This window comes from Nuphar pumila, chromosome 17 (genome assembly GCF_984573655.1).
Source record: "Nuphar pumila chromosome 17, dmNupPumi1.hap1.1, whole genome shotgun sequence".
Lineage (NCBI taxonomy): Eukaryota > Viridiplantae > Streptophyta > Magnoliopsida > Nymphaeales > Nymphaeaceae > Nuphar > Nuphar pumila.
The window spans coordinates 10,874,328-10,898,575 of record NC_143265.1 but is presented as its reverse complement, the minus strand read 5'-3'; the positions used below and the strand labels follow the sequence as shown (position 1 = coordinate 10,898,575).

The following is a 24,248-nucleotide window of genomic DNA, read 5'->3' as shown; positions in this document are numbered from 1 at the left end:
TTTAATGCCTCACCAATGGGTGACCCCTCCATTAAACATGTTTTGGGGTGTTTTTGATGCGGCCCATTCTTTACTGCCTGCTAAAAAATGGCTAGGTTGCCAGTTGTTTGGTTTTTCAAGTGTACATGTTCATCACCTTTGGCAGCTTGGTAAACTGGAGCCTTCCTTCACCACTCGACAATGTCGCTTATCTTTCGGTGCTGCATTTGAGGTGTCCTCTTATCCTATGATTGTCGATCCCCTTTTGCGCCTGCACTTTGTGTGTTTTGATAAGATAAGCACCAGCTCATCAAATGAATCGATAACTCTAAATGATAATCCTCCAGGATAAATCTTGGAGTTACCAGTCGATCCCTCTAATGTTGTTATTATGTTAACTGCCTCCTGAAAAATAGATATTTGTTTTCATGTAAGCAGGAAACATAAATAAATGTTTCTGAGTTTGTATTTACTAGTTGTAACTTATGTATTACCATTAGCTTTATAAAATGGGTAATATTTAGTTACGTGTGAGAAAAAGTAGGTTTTTCTCTGTTGCTCTCATTTTTTTATGGTATCAAAGTGTGAAGTTCTTTTGAGCATTTTAATGGCTTCCAATATTGTTGCAACCCAGTGGAATGTTGTCGCAAGTCTCATATCAATCAAGTTGAATAAAAAAAACTACCTTCTCTGGAGATCTCAAATAGAATCAGTTATAATGAGCAAAGATTTCCTTAGGTTTGTTGATGGCTCTTCTCCTGAACCACCCAAGTTCGTCCTTACAAAAGGCATTTTTCGTTATGTCATTACAACAATCTACTGATGATCAGTGGTATCCTGACACTTGTACAACCAATCATCTGACCATGTCTGACCAGCAGTTCGCCAACAAATTCTCTTATCAAGGCAATGAATCTATCATGATAGAGAATGGTAAGACATTACCTATTTCTCATGTAGGTGATTTGGTTTTATCTTCTAAAGGCTCTACAGTTGATTTAAAGAATGTCCTTCACGTGCCTGACATTGCTTAAAATTTATTATCTATGGTTAAATTCACAGAGGATAATGATTGTGTTTTCGAAATCACATCGTTTGAATTTATTGTCAAGGATCTACAGATAGGCAAGATTCGTCTTCAGGGGACGAAAACCAACACAAGACTCTATCCAATTAAAGTGAGTGGCACTTTTATGATGATAGCCTATGCAGGGAATCAATCAACATTTCATCTATGGCATCAGTATCTCGGGCATGCAAATAAGAAGATTGTTTCTTTTCTTTAAACTAATAATGTTATTTCCTTTTATAATGTTAAGAGTAAAAAGGTTTGTGAACACTGTCTTGTTGAAAAGGCTCATAAACTTTCGTTTGGATGTTCCTTATCATGTAATTCACAACCTCTTGAACTATTGCATGCCGATATACGGAGACCAACTCCTGTCACCTCTTGTGAAGATTTTTGTTTTTAATTGTTAATCGTGGATGATTTTAGTCATTTTTTGTAGCACTTTTCTTTAAAAATAAAATCTCAATTATTTGACTATTTCAAAGGTTTCAAATCTATTATGGAAAAACAAGTTGGGTTCAATATTAAATCTTTTTAATCAGACAATGGTGGTGAGTTCGAGAATTATCTTAAGTGCAATGGTATATTTCATCACTTCATGTCCTTATACGCTCGAGCAAAATGGGTTGGTTGAGTGAAAACATAGGCATATTATGGAAACAAGGCTCAGTTTATTAAGCGATGCCTCTTTATCATATGAATTTTGGGTTGATGCTTTTTGAATAGAGGTCTATATTATCAACCGCCTACCCACCCTAGTGCTTAAACAAAAATATTCCTATGAACTCCTCCTAAACCAGTCACCTGATTATCATCATCTTCGGGATTCGAGTGTATATGTTATCCCCTAGTTACCCCCTACAACTCCACTAAGTTCCAATCGAAAACCAATTCTTGTATTTTTCTAGGTTTCCCCCTCTGTCATAAAGGCCATATCTGCTTTCATTCTTAAACCTCTCGCACATATGTCACTCATCATATGTACTTTGACGAGTCCCTTTGTACCGTACCATGTGTTTTGTCTCCCTCATTGGAGCCTGATCTCGCACGATGGGGCATCTTTCCCATGGTGGTCTTGGTAAATCCTTTGCCCACCTTCGATATCATCCCCACATTATCCGCTACCGACTCTGCATATGACCAGCAAGTTCTAAGCTCGACCCTTGAGTCTTCCACACCTGCGCCCACTGATTATTACTCACTTGATTCTCCTACACTCGTGCCTGTCTCACCTGACCCATCGCTGACTCTTTTTTAGCATGTCCCTTCTGCATCTGCACCTACTATCCACCGTTCACATGATCATATTCATCAGATGGTGACTCATTTCATGACGGGTTCGCTTAAATCCAAATCATTTTCTGCATCTTGATACCCCATTGCCTATACTACTTTCAATGCTCTGCTTCTAAAGACTGAGCCTACCACCTACAAGTAGGCCACCAAGCATCAACATTGACGTTCTGCCATGGAGGATGAATATACAACCCTCTTACATAATCACACCTAACATCTTGTTCCACCACAGCCTCAACTTAATGTTGTCGGCTCCAAGTGGGTATACCACATTAAAAGATATGCAGATGGTTCTATTGCCTATTACAAGGCTCACCTTGTGGCCAAAGGCTTTCACCAGGAGGAAGGGGTTGATTTTTTTGAGACATATAGTCTCGTCGTTAAACCCACCATAATTCGGGTTGTTTTGTCTCTTGTTTTCTTTAAGTGGCATATGCTTCAATTGGATTTTAATAATGCCTTTCTCAATGGATTTTTAGATGAAGATGTTTACATGAGCCAACTGCCTAGTTTTGTGCATTGATAATTCCCTCATCATATTTGCAAGTTTGACCAGTATTTGGTCTCTCATGCCTTTGTTATTTCCCAATCAGACGCTTCTCAGTTTATTTTTCAATAGGGTGGTCTCATAATCTATATATTAGTTTATGTGGATGACATCATAATCACTGGCAACTCCTCAACGGAGATCACTAACCTGCTTTCCAATCTTGGTGTGGCTTTTTCCATCAAAGATCTTGAGCAGCTAAGTTATTTTCTTGGCATTGAGGTGTTATATTCTTCAGCTGGCATGACTCTCTCTCAACAATTATACACTCTTAATCTGCTTTAGAGAGCTTACATGACCGATGCCAAACTCGTTTCTACTCCTATGAGTTCCTACTCCAAGTTATTCAAAGCTAGATTGACTTTGTTTCAGGATCCCACATTATATCACAACATTGTTGGTGGCCTGCAATATCTCTCTCTTACTCATCCTAACATAGCATTGATGCTCACTGGTGTGCAGCCAAAAGAATTTTACGCTACTTGAAAGAAACTTTGCATCATGGCCTGCTACTTCAATCATCATCTTCTCTTCAGTTCAGCACCTACTCAGATGCAGACTGGGCTGGTTGTCCCAATGATAGAAAATCTTCCACCGGATTTGTAGTTTTTCTTGGTATGAATGTTATTTCTTGGTCATCCCACAAGCAAAAAATAGTGGCTCGCTCTAGTACAAAGGCCGATTATAAATCCCTGGCCTATGTTGCTTCCGATTTGCTTTTGTTACACTCTCCTACGTGAACTTGGATTTCCTCTTCATACACCACCTGTGTTATGGTTTGACAATATCAGTGCTCTTTACCATTGTTCGAGCAGCCGAACCTTGCAGTTGATTGCTTAGAATCGTCAAAAGGTTGTTTACGAGCGGGAGGTTTTGAAACCACCTTCGAACTGTCTACATCTTCACCCCTGATCCATCCCCACTGCACTCGCTACTTCATGGACACAGACATATGTTCACATAGAGAAGGGTGTAATAGTGGACCAATCATGAACAAGTTCGTGAGGAATCAAACCAGGCGGAGTCACCAGCTGATTGATTCTTTTACCAGCCTTAAAGACCACCACCATCATACGTGCTTATTCTATTGCAGAATTAACCATGAGTGACTAATGGAAGCCTTTTATTACCTTTTAAATTAATAAATCTTGAGGCTTTACGTGGCAATGGGCATGGGTTTCTAAAAAATTCATGTTAGGAAAGGTACGAGAGGATTTACACATAAAAAGTGGTCGGTGCATATTAGCGCACAACACTTTCTGACCATGATGATTTGATGTTTGTTTCATTTGTGGTGGGAAAGGATTACATCAGTACTTTTCCATGTAATTTGCATGAAATAAACGAGGCCTAAGTAAATTACTCTATGTACCTTTTCACATTTTGGTTTTTAGTGCATGCATGGCATTGGCTAAGCTCATGTGGTAGAGGTGACTCATCAACATCTCTAAGTTGAGGGCGATGTCACGATCTCAAAACGCATAAGCACGTCCATTTCCACGAGGCTGAAGCCAGAGGAAGGGCTTGAACCTTCGACCTTATGGTTAACAGCCATACACTCCAACCAACTGAGCTACTTCAGCTGTTCCACGAGGCTGAAGCTGAGTGTAATCTTTGGTGGGCAAAAGTGGAACCTACAATCTTTATTTCAATGTGGCTGCGAGTGAGAGAGGTGGTTTTCCCCAGTTATTAAAAAAAAAAAATTAAGGTGTGTTTTTAAAACTTAGTATCTCAAATCCAAAATTTTCTGAACCAACCAAAAAATTGTGGAATTAGGCAATTTTGGGGATCTCAAATCTGAGGGTATGAGACCTCCCATTTGCATGAAGGTCAAATCTAGAGCAAGCCCCATACCAATGAACTTGTTTAATAGCTATCAATATGAACTTCTGTCAATATTAGTTTAATAGCATATCAGTACTATATTGGTAAATTAATTGCTTCTTGGCATTGTCTGCTGCAGTGAGCTTTATTTTTTCACAAATTAAAAATAGCATCTAATATATAGCATCTAATATATTCATTGCATGGTTGATTCAGTTTGTATTATCTTTGCTTGAAGTTACAAATTGATGCGTGGATATGCTTCCATACATATTCACAAATATAATTATCATCACATGTATATGCATCGTAGATGGGGTTAATAGTTGCTTCAATTGATTATACCTACAATTGACTTAGCAAAACCGATTTTTTTTGGAAAATTTTACATATATTTTCATTGAAAAATATTCAAGGATCGATTCCCACTAAATTGGCCATACCAACCAGGTTAGATTGACCAACGAGGGCTCTGGTAAGAGCAGCTAGTGCACGTTACCTTGTGTTGGGACGTTGCTGGTTCAAAACCCAATGGTATAGTTGTATTACTGGTAGGTGTCTACCTAACTGCCTTCCAAAAAAAACAAGGTTAGATTGAGTCATGACAACTTTTATCACAAGACCGAACTTGATTGTAAGCACAATTGATCGTAGCAAATATGTCCTTTTCAATGGGTGCAGCTCATTATCATGTGCAGATTGAATTAGTTTAGTTACAAAAATATTGTAAATGGTAATCATATCTAGCTTTCTAAAGTTCCTTTATTTTTAAAGGATCTTAATCCATCTCATTTCTTTTGAATAATTTTCAGGGAACAATTGTCGAATGGTATAGGTGCAACAAATCAATTGTGGGTATTTTCGATGATGAAGTTGAAAGCGTCATTGAGTGTCATCACATTCTCACTAGCAAAGGCTACCAACTTCTTGTTTACAGGTTATATTTATTTTCAGAATCCTTGAAAATTTTTATTTCTAAAACTCGTGCATTTAAATTTAACATTATTGATATGCTTCCGAATTATGGTCTTCCCATGTCAAGTGACAAACCATGGTCACCACTAACCAGGAAGGTGGAGCTTGAGTGGGCCATAGGTTAATTATCAACACCATAGTCAACATTAGATAATGTGCATAATGGGAATAATTTTGTCCTTCTTTTCTTCTTTTTTCCTTTCAAAATCACTCAAGACTAGAGTCTCTTTGGGCATCTCTAAAATGAAAGAAAGGAAATGATTAAGTAATAAGTATGGATGTACTGAGTCACTAGAATATGAGAACTAAAAATATGGCCATTTCCAACTCTTTTTTTGCAAATCCAACCATGTGGATGTGCTTGGCATGGTGAATTTGCTAGGAATAAACCATTGGATCGTGTATTTTTTATGAAAAAATGTGATTTTTGAATGCTTGAATATTTATGAAGATTATGAGCCATTGATTTTAAAGCCTTAAAAAAATCTAGTTTATGTTCTTATAAAACCAAGCATCTAGATCACATCCATACGGTTAGAATCAAGATCAGAAAAGAACAAAAAATCCATAAAAATTGTGGTTCACACATTAGTTCTGATATTCTAGTGACTATATTTGAAACAATTACTGATGAAATTACATATTTTGATAGTGGCGATCATGATCTAATGATTCCGCATATCGAGACAGAGGAATGGATAAATTCTCTTAATTACACCATCATTGACGAATGGCGACCTTGGTTTGTTGGCGGTCAAGTTGCAGGGTGAGTCTCTTTTTACTTTCAATGTTGAATATAAATATTTCAATGTTGGATATGCAAACCTAATCGCTCATTGTGGCATGGCATTACAATTTAAATGAGGATTATATTTGGTCATGTCTACATGAGATACAAATGCCTGTCTTTTTTAAATTTTTTTGTTGTTTATCATGAACATAATCATCTATTTGTGATCTATATGTTTTGTTTAATAGAAATTAGCTTTTGGATTGTGTGATTAAAACATGTAGGCAGGTTTTTGAAAGGCTTGAAAAATCAGAGGTTCGTGATGACCTATATATACCATGAGTGGTCAAGATCATAGTTTAAAAACTCACCGAGTCAACCCAGTGACTAGTGGATCGCCCAATCACTTGGTCAAAAAACTCAAGGAACTCAGTTTTTACAAAACTCAACCGAGTCATAGTCTGACTCGTTCTAGTCATATATATATATATATATATATATATATATATATATATATATATATATATATATATATATATATACTATATAAAATATAATATAAATATTATGTATATTATATATAAAAATATGGTTATACATTTATTAATAAAATTATACATTAAATATATCATAAGAAATATATATCATATAATGCATATTATATATAATATATTGGTAAAATACTATATAATATAGATATTATATATATATATATAGATAGATAGATAGATAAAAAGTCATGAGTCACTCAAGGACGAACCAAGTGACGAGTCACTAGGTTTTAAAACCATGTTAAAAGTTTTGTTTTGTTTTTATAAAAGAGCATGATTGATCCAAAAGTTGATCCTAGCATTTCGACCATGTTGAACCCTCTATGAGATCCCGATTGAGTCAAAACAGCTTGTGCCTATAATTATAATTTCTAGAGTCGTTTGTGTCTCATTGCACCATGACCAAATATTAACCCATAATGACTAGCCGATGTTGGCAAACTCACCAGTTTGAACCAGCCAACTCGTTGACTGAACCCAAGTGGCATCCCAACCAAGTGCCCTTTTGAGTTTTAGGGATCAATAATCTATCTTCCCCATTCATGGAGAGGGGGTTTTCTTAATATAATAGAATCAGTTACAAGGTGAAAAGATTTTGAGAATTTTCATGGGAGCTCGGACGAGAATCAAATGGAGATTCAGGGTGGTAAACTTAATCAACCCGTTGCCTATTTAGGATCGAGCGACTTGTCCCATACTAACCAGAATGCCCTTAACCTGTCAACACCACCCAATTCTCAGGACCAGCCTCCGGGGATTTGTACTTTAAGTGACCTACATATCCTGCCTGACCTGACAAACATGGATCCCATCATTTGAAATAAGATGGGTTTCATTATACATTCAATCCTAACCATCCAGCAGAACCATTTAGCTTATTGATTGGATGGCTAGGATTGAATATATTACAGAACCCATTCTATTTCAAATGATAGGAGCTGCTGACGAAACTGACTCAATATACTTTCCCTTTCCCTTTCCCTTTTCCTTTGGCTACTCACCAAACTCAGATCTCCATCACACCCCAAGACCCAAACTCTCACCGCAATATTTGTTTGTCATGGAAGCGAAGTAGGTTATATGTTCCCCCCCTAAAGATGCATTGTAGCAAACATTCTGTGTTTGGGGTTCGAATGAGCGCCACGTATATAAGCACGTGGGGCTCATATCCCGATGTGTGTCGACATCAATTAGCATCGGAGTTCGATGTGGTTGCAAAGACTTAAGTATCCTTTCTTGTCATTCTCGCCATGAAATGATGATTCTAGAAAAGGACAAAAATATCCTCAATCCAGAAAAAAGATTATGATCTTAACTCTTTAAAGTCCAAACATTATGTTTTCGCCCTAAGCAGTAAACTCCTCTTCCGTAACATGAGCTCTTTGATGAGTTGTGGAGCCTGATTCACTGTTTTTGCCCTTGCAGGAAGGGGGGTCCGGGGGCTCCCCCCGATGCCCCCCCCCCCCCCCCCCAGAAGAATTTTTTTTGGGACTTATAGGGGGGGAGCCGGTTTGCAGTGGATCCGACCTGATTTGGTTAGGGTTAGGGTTGTCGCCCTTGCCTTGTTTATATTCTCGCTTTTTTTTCCCGCTTGTAACTGTCTGTTAAGAGTAATAATATTTCTCTCTGGGCGGCCGTGGTTTTTTACTCTCTCGAATTTGAGGAGAGGTTTTTCCACGTAAATCTGTGTTCTTGTATTTGTTTGATTGTTCTTGTTCTTTGTTTCCTTTTGATTGTCTCTTGCTCGCGGTTTTTCCTAACACTCCTTATAATATTTTGCCCTAAACATTTCGGATCACCCTTTGACAACACATCATCCTGTTGTAACAGGAGCCCACTTTGACGATGCACCCTTTGTCGTCGTCTGCTACCACCGGAGCACACTTTGTCGTCGTCTGCTGTCGTCGGAGCACCATTTGTCGCCGTCTATTACCGTTGGAGCACTCTTTGTCATCGTCTACTCATGAAAAATAGTTGAACTACCAGGAAATCAACATTCTGACTATTGTTCATCATGATACCAGGGTGCAAGCGTTAAACTGAATAGACAGAGAATAGCGATTTACAATAGAGATAATGGTGGCAGCTTCGAACTGAGTAGACAGAGAGCAGTGATTTACAACATAAATCAGATAAGAAAGTATTGATTTACAGTAAAAATAATATCAGATAGTAGCAATTTACAATAGAAATCAGATCAGAGAGTAGCAATTTATAGTAGAAATCAGATCAAATAATAGCAATTTATAATATAAATTAGATTAGAGAGTAGCGATTTACAATATAGATCAGATCAGATAGTAGCTATTTACAGTATAAATCAAATCAGAGAATAACAATTTACAGTAGAGATCAGATCAGAAAGCAATAATTTACAACAGAAATCAAATCAGAGTAGCGATTTACATTAGAAATCAGATCAGAGAGTAGCGATTTACAACAAAGATCAGATCTGATTTCTACTGTAAATCACTACTCTATGATCTGATTTTTACTATAAATCGCTACTCTCTAATCTAATTTCTACTATAAATTGTTACTCTCTCGTCTAATTTCTACTATAAATTGTTACTCTCTAATTTGATCTCTACTGTAAATCGCTACTCTCTAATCTGATTTATACTGTAAATCGCTACTCTCTAATCTGATTTATACTGTAAATCGTTACTCTCTGATCTGATTTTTATTGTAAATTATTACTTTTTTATCTGATTTTTAATGTAAATCGTTACTCTCTGATCTGATTTATACTGTAAATCGCTACTCTCTTATTTGATCTTTATTGTAAATCACTGCTCTCTGTCTACTCAGTTTGACGCTGACACCATTATTTCTGTTATAAATCATTATTCTTTGTCTACTCAGCTCAACATTTGCACCCTGGTATCATGATGAACAATAAACAGAATGTCGATTTCTCTGGTAATTCTACTATTTCTCATGAGCAGACGATGATAAAGGGTGCTCTGACGACAATAGATGATGACAAATGGTGCTCTGATGGTAGCAGATGATGATAAAATGTGCTCCAGTGACAGCAAACGATGGTAAAGGGTGTGTCATCAAAGGGAGCTTCTGTTACAGTAGATGGTGTATTGTCAAAGGGTGATCCGCTGATAACATAGGAGTTTACTGCTTAGGGCGAAAATAAAACGTTTGGACTTTTGAAGAGTTAAGATCATCCTCCCTTTTCTAGATGGATGACATTTTTGTCCTTTTCTTGAACTGTCGTTTCATGACGAGAATAACCGGAAAGGGTACTTAAGTCTTTGCAACCGCACCGAACTCCGACGCTAAGTAATGCCGACACACATGAGGATATGAACCCCATGTGCTTATATATGTGGCGCTCATTCAGACCCCAAACACGCACTGTAGCAAACCCTACATCTTGGGGGAGAACACACAACACCCTCCCTCACGAAAGAGGGTGCCAGCACATTCTTCCCCTCTTTCCTTTTTACGGAAAGAGAATCGGGCCACCCCCCGGAACACTTTCTGCTGAAAAGGAGGGGAATCCCGTGTATTTTGGACTCTTTTTCCTCGTGGAAAGCAAGTCCTTAGTTTGTTTGGTCACAGTGGGTCCAGTCGAAGCATTTCCGCAGAAAGCACCCACTTTCCATGACATAACGGGCCCTTAAGGACTGATTCAAATTTATCTCGATGTAGAGGAACAGAGAAAGAAAATAAACCTATAGTCAAATCTTCTCACCTTGCCTTCAAAAGAAAGGGAGGCAACCTCTCGCGAGAAACAATGAAAGACATTGGCAATGTTGTGGCATCCAGGACTGTTAAACTTAATAGTGGGGAAAAATGAAGGCCTCTAGTCTGCCATTCTCAGAATATCTCAGATGGGCTGAGTAAGAGAGCAAGAACATGAATAAGGGGGAAAGCCAAACCCCCTTGCAAGGTAGTTCTCCCTCCAGAGCTCATATCCAAGTAGATCGTTGCTTGGAACATTAGGGGATTGAGGTGGAGGTGGGCTCGCCATCAGATCACGAAGACTTTGCGTAGCCTGAGAGTTGGCATCGCCTTCCTCATTGAGACAAAGGAATCTCATAGAATGTGATTAGATCATCAAAAGAAGCTGGAGTATTCAGGTCAAGGGTTGTGCTATGTTCAGGTTGTATGCCCGACTAGAGAAGGTTAAGCGCAATCTATCACAATAGTCCAAGCGAAATATAGGGCACATCCCCACTAGAATTAAATCCATTCAGTAAGAGCTCACCACCTATCAACAACAGATCGAAAGCCAAGACCAAGGGAGTATATCTAGAGAATTTTACCTTAGAGATGAGCTCTAATCACTCCAAGAGATGGAGGAACTAATGTGGAGACAGAAATCCAAATGTAAATGGATCAGGGAGGGTGATAAGAATACTGAGTATTTTCACGCAATAGTTAGCAAGAATATTACGAGGAAGAAGATTCTCTCACTAATAATTGAGGACGAAAGCACTATCAGCTCAAGGGAGGATATCCAAGCAGAAGCGGTCAGTTTCATGTCTTACATGTTTAGAGGAGCATATGTGATTGACAATGAGTCATCCAGGTTGATTTATCCGAGCCACCGGTTGGGCCAACCATATCTTTGTTCAATGTTATATAATTTATTCATATCTCTATGGCTTAGACTGTCATGATTAATCACAATACTTAAAAGTCATTTGTATCATTTAAAAGGACGTTTGTTACACGTTTTTATGCTCTAAATATCATCATCGCTTGAATGTTTTTTATATTCAACATCCAACACTTAGGAATACGTTACTTTGAGGAAATTATGAAGTTGGCTTTTGAAGAATACGAGTGCGTCAATAGCTTTTGTCGCTTAAGACTGTTCACACTAGAAATGTTGCTGTCGATGGGGACATTTCTATGCTTACTAATTTCTTAAACCTCATATGCAGGTATACAAGGAAATATGCACATGATCTTACATATGCCACAGTCAAGGCAAGCATGTTCCTATTCATATTTGGATCCAGTTGCTTGTCAAATAAGTGGATAGAATCTGTCTCATTTATTGATAATTTATTTTGACCTTTATTTGTTACTCATCAAAATGTTGCTTTGTTTCTGTTATAATGTGAGCATGCAGGGTGGGGGGCACACAGCTCCAGAGTACAGACCTAAGGAATGTTATAGCATGTTCGAAAGGTGGATAACCCAACAGCCACTTTAGTCTCTCTCTCTCTCTCTCTCTCTCTCTCTCTCTCTCTCTCTCTCTCTCTCTCTCTCTCTCTCTCTCTCTCTCTCTCTCGCTCTCTCTCTCTCTCTCTCTCTCATCAATGATAAGGCTCCATAAGGACTACTGTGGGTTCCTCCTAAATGAATAAATATGACTGGAATTTATGTGGATTATTTTTTGTTTTAAGAGAGAAGAATTTAATTATGGTGAATGAAAACCTACCAAATAAAAAAAATTTGTTGTTTTTAAAATTCTAACCACACAGATGTGTTCAGCATGATTGATTTACTAGAAATAGACACTTGGATCATGAATTTTGGATAGACAAAATAGTATTTAGAGCCTCAAAAATTTATGAAAATTGTACACGGTTGATTTTTAAAATTTATAAAAACCTATTCATGCATCGGAATCAAATGCTCCAAGAACTGATTCCTATAAAAACAAGCATATGGATCACATCTGTACGGTTAGAATTTTGAAAAAAATAAAAAAAAAATTAAATAAAACATCTATTTGAAAGGTTTGGCAGGGTTTTCCATTAAGGAGGTTTTCAAAATCATATATATATATATATAAGGTCACAAGAATATGAGAATTAGAAATATGAGAACTCAGGTGTGAACAGACTTTTATGAGCTTTTTTTTGTTTTGTTTTTTCTTAAATCGGATTGTGCATATGTGATCTATATGCTTAGTTTTGAAAGGACCAGCTCTTGAATCATCTGATTGCAAAGCATAAGGACTTTCTAAAGCTTGAAAATTAATGGCTCAATATTTTCATTAATATTCAACCATTCAAAAAAAATGTCGAAAATCATGATCCAACAATTGATTCCTAGCAAATAGATTGTGCTGAACGCATCTACATGGTCAGATTTGAAAAAAAAAACAAAAAATGCCAAGTTTACACTAGTTTTTCTTATTTTAGTGCTTATATATATGAGACACTAGAGTGAGAATCGGGATTTTCATGAGTCTTTTTAATTTTTCCTTAAATTTGATCATATAAATGTGATCTGCATGCTTGGTTTTAAAGGATCAACCCCTGAATCCTGCTTAAAAATTAGTCTTAGAATTTTGAAAATATTTAAGCATTCAAATAACATGTCTTTTGTTGAAAAATCATGATCCAGCAATCAATTTCTAGCAAATGTACCATGTTGAACACATCTGCAGGGTCAGGGTCAGATTTGAAAAAAAAAATATCGAAAATGCTTAGTTTGCACTCTAGCTTTCATATTCTAGTGAATATATATATATATATACATATATATATATATATATATATATATATATATATATATATATATATGTGTGTGTGTGTGTGTGTGGATTGAAGTTACACTGGATAACTTAAAACACTAACGGGTGGACGCGCGGTCGCATGCCGTGCATCCGTCTGAAGGGCCTTTAGCGACAGTTGCAATTGCTAAAGGCCCTTGTGCAAAAATATTCACGCTCATCTGATCCCTGTGTCCATTGATACGCCTCTCTCTCTCTCTCTCTCTCTCTCTCTCTCTCTCTCTCTCTCTCTCTATATATATATATATATATATATATATATATATATATATATATATATATATATATATATATATATATATATATATATATATGTGTGTGTGTGTGTGTGTGTGTGTGTGTGTGTGTGTATAGGGTTTATATTTAGTACAATCGATTATACCTCAATCTAGTTTGAATCTCACGATTTGAGCTATTTTGATGCAATCTAAGCTTATAGATATGTTCATCATGCTTGATTTAGTAGGAATTGACTCTTGGATCATGTTTTTTCGATGAAAAAACATATTTTTTATAAGTCAAGAAAAAGTGATGCCTTTATAGCAGTTGATTTTTGGATCACCGAAAAAAACCTTTATACATGTCAGAGTCTGAGGATCAAAAAGCTAGTTCTCACTGAACAAAACTTGTCAATCACATCTATGGTGTTAGATGTGAGAAAAAAACCTAATTTGCTAGGTTGTTTGCACATACAAACTATAGTAAATCTTAACCTATATATATATATATATATATACATAAGAGAGATAGAGAGAATAACCGCTAGTCTAGCCCCAAGCTTTGGTCCGCCTCAACCCTAAACCCTTCAACCAAATGATCGGTTGGTCAAAAAAGACCTAGGATGTTATCTACAAGGTTTGTTTAACAAACAACAAATTTTGAATTATATCATTACTATGTGTAAAATGAATTTTCAAGTGTAACCTTTGGGCAAGCCAAAGCGTGGTGACTCCTTGGGGAAGAGGGGTAGGCCCTCAGAGTTTTACGCTGCAAGGACAATGACCATAAGTACGACAAACAAAGCCAGTGCAACTAGATCTATGATCTTGGGGTGGTTTTTTCGAGTAAAAATAATAAAAAAAATGTATAATGCATTTTAAGTGGGTTTTCTTTAGACATCATGGTGTATTTGGATTTGATTGAATTCAAGAGAATTAGAATTCTCATATCCCTCAAATTCTCTGCACCTCTCTAAGAACTCTAATTCTTGGAACGTTCAGTACCCACCATGTCCATCGAGATACCCACTCCTCCCTCTTTCTTTGTCTCCTCTCTTCTCTTCCTCTTCTCTCTCTCTCTCTCTCAAGAGGTGCAAATGGGTAGGGTACAAGTCAGATCATGTTAAATTCGATCAAGAATCTAAAATATATGCAGATCCAAGTATGGATCTGAATGATATCAGATGAGATGTCTTGAATCAAAATACAAACAGGAATATTGTGTTGAAAATTTTACCTTAATAGGTGGGTCAGACAGCTGAGCTTAAACCAGGTATGCTCGGAGGCACGCGTATACATGCACTATCTTTCAAGTGAAAGTTCCTTTGCTTAAGATCAAGTCCTCAGTGCAATGGGTATTTATGCAACTATCAGGATACAATCGAGCTTTCGCCTACTTGCAAAAAAATTGATCAATACTCTGCATTGGGTGAGACCAATAACCTCGACACTAACCACCTTGAACAGCCTCTTGATTAGGATAGGAAGATCTAAGATTGATTTGGGTATGGATTCTGAATACAAATGAGTATAGATCAGAACTGCAGTTGAATATGAATCCAAACATCAACTGGATTAGGATCCGAACTATAACTACATTTGTATTTGAATAACAACTGGATCATAATTTGAACTATAACTGGATTTGAATCTAAATAGCAATTGGATTAGAATCCAAATAATGATTGGATCAGGATTTGAACAACAACTAGATATGGGTTTGTTCAGCAACTCGATTTGTATCCTGAATAGAGATTTGAACAACTACATCCGGATCCTGGATGAAGATCCGAACAATAACTGGATCTAAATCCTAAATAGGGATCCAAATTGCAACCAGATATGGATCCTAGATAGAGATCCAAACAAGAACCGAATGTGGATCCTGGGTAGATATTTGAATAATAATTAGATCTGGATAGTAATCGAATCAGGATCTTAGTAATGGATGAAACCATCAACTAGATTTAGATAGCAGATGAACCTAGATCTGAATAGCAACTGAATTTAGATCTAAACTATAACTGGATTTGGATCTTAAGATTAGATCTAAACTGAAACCAGATCTAGATCTGAACTGCAACTCTAAAACCAAAGAAGATAGTGAGAGAGACAGCAGGGTAGAGCTCATGGGAGAGAGAGGAGAGGAGAGATCTGAGGATGAGAGAAATGGGAGAGGGTTGGGGTTTATATAGGCCTCAACCCAAGGCCAGTCATAAAGGGCCTTCAAGAGGCCAAAACGACCAACTATAAATGGGTCATGGCTGGCCAAAATGGCCAACCATAAAAGCTCAAATAGCTGGCTAAGGAGTCAGAACCGACCTTAACCGAGTCAAAAGGTCAATGGTCAATAGGTCATAGATAAGGGGTAGCTATTGGACCATTTTGGACCATAAATGCCCATGCAAAACTGTTGGGCTTGGTCCAATATGGATAATATCTAAAAATATCTGAATAAGTTTAATGCAAAGTCAAAGCCAATAAAAAGGACTGGTCAAAGTGGGTTTTAGACTTTGATATTATATCCATCCCAAGTACTAAAAAGATAAAGACCAAATACAAACCCAAGGTCCAAGATCCAAGATTCAAGTCAAAGGTCAAGGGTCAAGATTCAAGGATAAAGCGATGCACAAGCCCAAGATCCAATGCCCTTGAGGACCTTGCCCTTTGAGGCACCACCCTTCTATATAAGTACAATGAAAGTTCTTACAACTTTAAATATAGGACTAAACTTTTGTAGAGAACCCATTACCCATAAACTTAGAAAAAATATGAACCAAATTTCAACAATCCTTCACGTGCATCAAAACTATAGATAATGACTCAAGCGACTGTTCGCAAATATTCAATGCATAAGTAAAGGTACCTTTTAGGTTTGAACTCCCACGTTAGTGTTACTTAGTCTTAGTCAGTCTAGGACCTCAATAGTGTTAGTTTTGAATTGAGAATCCTAATTGACCTTTCAGACATTGTAAGATATGCTTTCACTTTAGATGATCATAATGTGTCTACCAATATATAGAAGTTGTACATTAAGGGTTTTATGTTGTATCCCAGTTTTAAGAGTGCTCTAGAGACAAAGTCTTTGTCCTATAAAAGGCAACTCTCGCATTCACACTCACATAGGTAAGTTCATCAAGGGTGTAAACCTGTTTGAAACACCCTAGCCATACGGCCTATGGATCTTATTAAGAGTTCAATTTGAGCTCAACCTCTGTACACAGGTTTTGAGGACTTGACATCAAGAATGAAAAAATTATTAAGTTCTTAATCCAACCAATCAGAGACTTATTCTTCACATTGAACTACTCGACATGGTTTGACCCTTATCATGTGTTTGGGTTTTCTTCAATGGTAATTGCTTTTATAGACTTTAATGACATTCTCCTCAACGTCTTAAATACGATATCTCGAGAAAGTTTTTTTATCAATAGATTCGCTAAGTTTTGATAAGATTTCACATATTCAATTTAGATTACTCTTGGTTTGAGTAAACTATTCGCATAATTCTGTTTTAAACTAATATGTCTAGATTTTCTACCATAAATATTACTTCTTACTTTATATATAGTTGTTTGACTCTTGCAATGCATCGCTACCAGAGGTACTAGCTTATCTCTTAATGATATCTCCATTATTTAGTCACTCAACATCCTTACTAGCTAATTCTAGTGCTATCAACTCTGCTTTCATTATAGAATGGGTTATCGCAGTTAGCTTCTTGGATCCCTAAGTAATTGCTCAAAATCTAAGGGTAAATATTCAACCACATGTAGATAATGACTCATTGAAATCAGAATTTTAGTTTACATCATTGTACCTTTCAAGTACAACAGGTTCTCTTTCATAGAATATTCTATATTCTAAAGTTTCTTTCAAGTACTTCAAGACACGATATATTTCATCTCAATGCTCTTGTCCTATATTGCTAGTATATTGACTCAACTCGCTTATGCTGAAAGTTATGTCTGATTTAATTTCATTCATAGCATACATGAGACTGCCAATAATACTTGCATACTTCAATTGAAATATATTTCTTCCAGTGTTAATCGATAGCTTAACAATAGGATCAAAGTAGCAATAGGCTTACAATCATAATGATTATATTTTCTCAATATAGTCAAATTGAGTTAATGTATAATCATTTGTATGTCTAATTTAGTTTAATACAAAGTATGACATCAACTGAACCCTTGTCTTTCATGTCAAATTTAGATGAAAGAAGACTTTTGGTATTATTTATGTATTTTACATTATTACTCATGATTAGCATATCATTCACATATAGAAAAATAATTATAACATGACTATTTTGCAATTATGAAAGCTTTCAACCTCAGCTTTTAAAATCTTAAATTTTTCAAATGACTCATCTTTTGATTTTATGAAATAGACATAAGCATATTTTATGAAATCATCAATAAAAGTTATAAAATAATTGGTATCCCCATGAGTTTGAATATTTTTCAAATCACATACATCATTATGTATTAAATCTAATAATTTAGACATCACATTTTATAATATGTTCAGATTTGCATTTAAGAATAAATTCTAAGTTATCCATGCTTCTCAAAAGACTTATAATTAACATATCATAATTTAGCATGATATTAATCATATGAGTCAAGCATATAAATAGAAGAAGAATTAACTTTATTCATCAGATTGAGCTTAAATAACCCATTAGTGGTGTAGCCTTTGCCTACAAACTTGTGGTTCTTTGACAGTATAATAAAGTCGGATTTCCAATATAACTTTGAAATCATAAGTTATAAGCAAATGGAAAAATACAAGATTTTTCGTAATGGTAGGTATGTAATACATATTTTGTAAGGTTAAGCATTTTTGAAGGTAAAATAAAGTTTTACACTCTTTTTTCCTTTAACCTTAGCTTCATGTTTATCACACATATAGATAATGTGCTATTTCTCTACAGTTTTGTATGTTTTGAACATACTTCTATCATTGAATGAATGAATCATTGATCCAGAATCCACATATCTCATTTATCTGAATTAATTATAAATATCTCACTAACTACAACTATCAAGTCATCATCAGGTTTACAAGTTTTATTGCCTTAAAATTTCTTTCTGTGTTGGCATTCTCTCTCATAGTGACCCAATTTTTCTGAAGTATAGCCGAAAACATAAGTTTTCTTCTTAAAAATGAACTTGGATTTTTTGTTCTTGTTTGTAAGTCTGAGTTTTAACTTTGGTTTGCCTTCAATAATATTTACCTTAGCATGAACTTCTTTTACTCTATATTTCTTATCTCAAGATCAAGCTTCTTCCTCGATTTTAAGATGTTGAAGAAGTTGTTCTAAGGTAAACTCTTTATTCTTATATTTTAATTTATTTCGATAATCTTTCAAAGATGGGAGCAATCTTTCAATGATTATAGCTACTTGAAATAATTTATCAAAGTTCATACCCTCATGCTTAATCTGATTAGCCAAGATCTGCATCTCATAGACTTGAGGTAGCAATGGCTTTACATTGAAGAATTTGAAATCCATATATTTGTTAACTAAAACTTTAAGATTTCTTGCATCCTCTCTTTTGTACTTGCTTTCTAGGGCATTCCACAGCTTCTTTACAGTATTGACTTCTGAGTAGAGGTCGAACTGAATATTGAAGAGTGCATTCAGTATTTGACCATGATACACAAAGTTATCATGCTTTCACTTTGGTCTCCTGTCATTTTCAACAATGGTTATGTCCTCCCATTCTTCTGGATAGTCCTCCATGAGCACTACATTATTTTTGCAATCGTGAGGAAGATGACATCATGTATTGCCATAGTTTGAAATTAGTGCCATCCAACTGAGACAACTTGGGAAACTCTTGGTTTTCAACCTTCACAATCACCGTTTTGCAGAACTATCGCTTGAAAATTGTTTAAATTTTACCTTACTTAGTGGGTCAGGCAATTGAACTTGAACCAGGTACACTCTGAGGCACGCGCTATCTTTTAAGCGATAGTAGCTCTACTTAAGATCAAGTCCTCGGTACAATGGGTATTCGTGCAAGTATGCTCCCAAGATACAATTGAGCTTTTGCCTACTCATAAAAAATCGATTATTGCCCTACACTGGGTGAGACCAATAACCTCAACACAAACCACCTTGAACAGCCTTTTGATTAGGATAAGAAGATTTAGGCTCGTATTGGGTATGGATCCTAGGTATGAGTATGGATTATGAATATAAATGGGTATGGATCAAAACTCTAGTTGGATCTGAATTCAAACAATAACTGGATTAGGATTCAAACTGTAACTGAATATGGATCTGAATTACAACTAGATCAGAATATGAATTGTAACTAGATCTAGATCTGAATATCAACTGAATAAGAACCCGAATAACGACTGGATTGAGATCTGAACAACAATTGGATATCGTCATGTTCAGCAACTAGATCTGGATCCTAGATAGAAATCAGAACAACAACTAGATCTGGATCCTAGATAGAAATCTGAACAACAACTAGATCTGGATTCTAGATGAAGATCCGAACAATAATCGAATCTAAATCCTGGATAGAGATCCAAATTTCAATAAGATCTGGATCTTAGATAGGGATCTAAACAAGAACTAGATGTGGATCCTAGATAGAGATCCAAACAATAACTAGATCTGGATAGCAATCAGATCAGGATCATAGTAATGGATCATACCATCAACTAAATTTGGATAGCATATGGACCTAAATCTGAATAGCAACTGAATTTGGATATGAACTACAACTGGATTTGAATCTCAAGATTGGATTCAAACTGAAATCAAATCTGGATCTGAACTGCAACTCTGAAACCAAAGAGGATAGTGAGAGAGAGCAAAGTAGAGCTCATGGGAGAGAGAGAGAGCACTTGAGAGATAGAGGAGAGAAGAGAGCTGAGGATGAGAAAAAATGGGAGAGGTTTGGGGTTTATATAGGCCCCAGCCTAAGGCTACCCATAAAGACCATAAAGAGTCTTTAAGAGGCTAAAATGGTCAGCTATAAATGGGCCATGGCTGGCCAAAATGGCTAGCCATAAAAGCCCAAATGGCTAGCTAAGGAGGGTGCCCAAATAGGGTCCAAAATGACTTTTGAAGGGTCAAGACCGACCTTGGATGAGTCAAAAGGTCAACGGTCAAGGATGAAGGGTGGCTACTAGACCATTTTGAAACATAAATGCCCATGCAAAACCATTAAGCTTGGTCCAAACAAGTCAGTTTTGGACTTGGTGATTAAATTCACACAAGTACTAAAAGATAAGTCAAACTGAAGGTCCAAGGTCAAGCTCGAGGTCAATATCAAGATCCAAGAATAAAGTGATGCACAAGCCCCAGAACTAATACACTTTAAGGTATCACCCCTTTATATAGAGACAAAGAAAGTTCTAACAACTTTCGGTATAGGACTAAACTTTTGTAGAAAACCCATTACCAACAAATTTAGAAAAAAAATAGAGAAAATACATAGAGATAGTTTTAAGCTAAATTCCAACATATTGTATCCATAAAAAGGTTCAAGAACAAGCTTTTTACATGTAAAGATGCAATTGGATCAGATTTTTAAAACCAAACATAAATCATCAATTTTATATACTTTTATATGTATAGGGTCATTACAATATGAGAATTGGAAATAAGAGAACTCAGGTGTGAACATAGACTTTTATGGGCTTTTTTTTTATTTTTTTTCTTAAATCTGATTGTGATCTATATGCTTAGTTGTAAAGGGGACCAGCTCTTGCATCATCTGATTGCGAAGCATAAGGACTTTTTAAGTCTTGAAAAATGATGACTCAATATTTTCATAAATATTCAACCATTCAAAAAAAATTTATCGAAAACAGCATGATCCAACAATCGATTCCTAGCAAATGGACCATGCTTAAAGCATCCATAAGGTCAGATTTGCAAAAAAAAAAACATTGAAAATGCCATGTTTACACTCTAGTTTTCATATTCTAGTGCATATATAAATATAGAAAGGGGTAGTTGTGCAACCCTTAGGTGTGCAACTAAGCAGGATGACATTGAGCGTCAGTGTCAATTTTTGCAAAAAAGGCCTTTACTGGTGCACTAAAAGTGTGCGCCAATAAAGGACTGGAACCTGTAGTGTATTTCACCAGTAAAGGTCTTTTTGTGAAAATATGTCAGCGTCATCCCACTGGCATTGCGCTCTTAGTGATTGCGCAGCTACGCGTCACTATATATATATATATATATATGTGTGGAACACTAGAATGAGAATCAGGATTTTGATGAAGCTGACCATGTAAATGTGATCTACATGCTTGGTTTTAGAAGATCTTGAATCATCTCATTGCAATGTATAAGCAGGATCCTTTAAGGCTTAAAACTGGATCTTAGAATTTTTTAAAATATTTAACCATTCAAATAACATGTTTTTTGTCGAAAAAACATGATCTAGCAATTGATTTCTAGTAAATGAACCATGTTGAACACATCTACAGGGTGAGGGTCACGGTCACGGTCAAATTTGCAAAAAGAAAAATATTGAAAATGCTTAGTTTGCACTCTAGCTTTTATATTCTAGTGGATATGTGTGTGTGTGGATCGGAGTAACACTGGAAAACTTAAAACATTGAATGGGTGGATGCATCCGTCCAAAGGGACTTTAGCGGCGGTTGTGACCACTCCTAAAGGCCTTTATTTGCACAAAGCTGAGCATGCTCATCCGACCCTTGTGTCCACTTATACGCCCATCTCTCTCTCTCTCTCTCTCTCTCTCTCTCTCTCTCTCTCTCTCTCTCTCTCTCTCTCTCCATATATATAAGGTTTATATTTAGTACAATCGAGTATACTTGCAATCTAGTTAGAATCTCATGATGCCAGCTGTTTTGACACGATCTAACCTCACAGATGTGTTCAGCACGCTCAATTTAGTAGGAATTGACTCGTGGATCATGTTTTTTCAATGAAAAAATATATTTTTTATGAGTCGAGAAATCTGATGCCTTCATGGCTGTTGATCTTTGGATCACTGGAAAAAAACTTTATACAGGCTAAGGATCCAAAATATAGTTCCCACTAAACAAAACTTGTCGATCACATTTATGATGTTAGATGTGAGAAAAAAATAACAAACAAGGGGGTTCCACCCCATTTGCTTGGTCGTTTGCACATACAAACTACTATAGCAAATCTTAACATATATATACATAAGAGATAGAGAGAAGAACCGGTAGGCATACCCCAAGCTTTGGTCTGCATCAACCCTAAACCCTTGAACCAAATGATCAGTCAGTCAAAAAAGACCTAATATGCTATCTACAAGGTTTGTTTATCAAAAAACAAAATTTGAATTATATCATTAATGTGTAAAACGCATTTTCAAGTGTAACCCCTTCGCAAAATGAAGCGTGGTGGGGAAGAGGGGTAAGCCCTTAGAGTTTTACATTGCAAGGACAGCAATCATAAGTACGACAAGTAGAGCCAGCGCGACTAGGTCTATGATCCTAGGGTGGTCGCTTTGAGTAAAAATAAAAAAAAAAAAACTGTACAATGCATTTTAAATGGGTTTTCTTCAGACATCATGGTGAGTTTGCATTTGATTGAATTAAAATTCTCATATCCCTCAAATTCTCTGTTTAGATTTTTCACCTCTAGGGCACGTTTGGTTGATCCTTTAAAGAATGATTCAGAATCAATGTGATTTAGAATCTGGTGGGGTCTCATGTGATTCAGAATCTCACGCAAATTAGAAAGTGGCTCATTTGCAAAGGCAATTGAAATTCAGTTTCTCACAAGTTACCTTTTTATATTTGGTAGAGACTCCATGTGATTCTGAGTCATTCTTAAAGGAGCAACCAAACATGTCCCAAGGGTGAGAACTCTAATTCTTGGAACATTAAGTGCCCACCTAGGGATGGCAGTGGAACGGGGGACAATGGGGCCCCACCCCGCCTCGCCTCGTTTGGACCAGGGATGAAGGGCATGAAACGGGGATTGAGGCGGGGATGAAGGTTAAAATCTATCCCCGTGCGGGGATGGACTTATGCTTTCTCCCACCCTGTCCCAATGCCCGCCTTGCCCTGCCCCGCCCCTCCCCTCCCCTCCTTCAAGGGATGACTATAGATCGATGAAAATGGGGCCCCACCTCGCCCCCGTTTGGACCGGGGATGGAGGACATGAAACGGGGATGGAGGCGGGGTGGAGGTTAAAATCCATCCTGGTGCGGGGATGGAGGGGATGGAGGTTCAAATTTTGAGACGGGGTGGGAGTGGAGACCTTGTCCCCCGCCCCGGCCCCTGTACACTGCCATCCCTATATCCACCGTATCCATCGAGATCCCCACTCCTCTCTCTCTCTCTCTCTCTCTCTCTCTCTCTCTCTCTCTCTCTCTCTCTCTCTCTCTCGGGAGGTGCAAATGGGTAGGATACAAGTCAGATCATATTAAATCCCAACCTGAATCTAAAATATATGCAATATATCCATATCCAAGTATGGATCTGAATGATATAAGATGAGATGGGTTGAATCCAAATACAAACAGGAGTATTGTATCCATAAAAAGGTTTAAGAACAAGCTTTTTTACATG

The 24,248-nt window shown here is 36.7% G+C and overlaps 1 protein-coding gene and 1 non-coding gene across 2 annotated transcripts in view; one reads left to right on the top strand and one right to left on the bottom strand.

Moving 5' to 3' along the window:
- Window positions 1–12,156, top strand: part of LOC149811618 (serine carboxypeptidase-like 18) — a 39,700-nt gene extending 27,544 nt beyond the window's left edge. Inside the window, exons 7-10 of the mRNA XM_089992886.1 lie at window positions 5,528–5,652; window positions 6,343–6,456; window positions 11,882–11,927; window positions 12,073–12,156. Of these exons, the coding sequence (XP_089849012.1) occupies window positions 5,528–5,652; window positions 6,343–6,456; window positions 11,882–11,927; window positions 12,073–12,156 (369 nt within the window). The remainder of the gene's footprint in view (window positions 1–5,527; window positions 5,653–6,342; window positions 6,457–11,881; window positions 11,928–12,072) is intronic.
- Window positions 4,401–4,474, bottom strand: TRNAN-GUU (transfer RNA asparagine (anticodon GUU)). The gene has a single exon. It is a non-coding gene; the product is annotated as a tRNA-Asn (tRNA).
- Window positions 12,157–24,248: the final 12,092 nt, after the last annotated feature.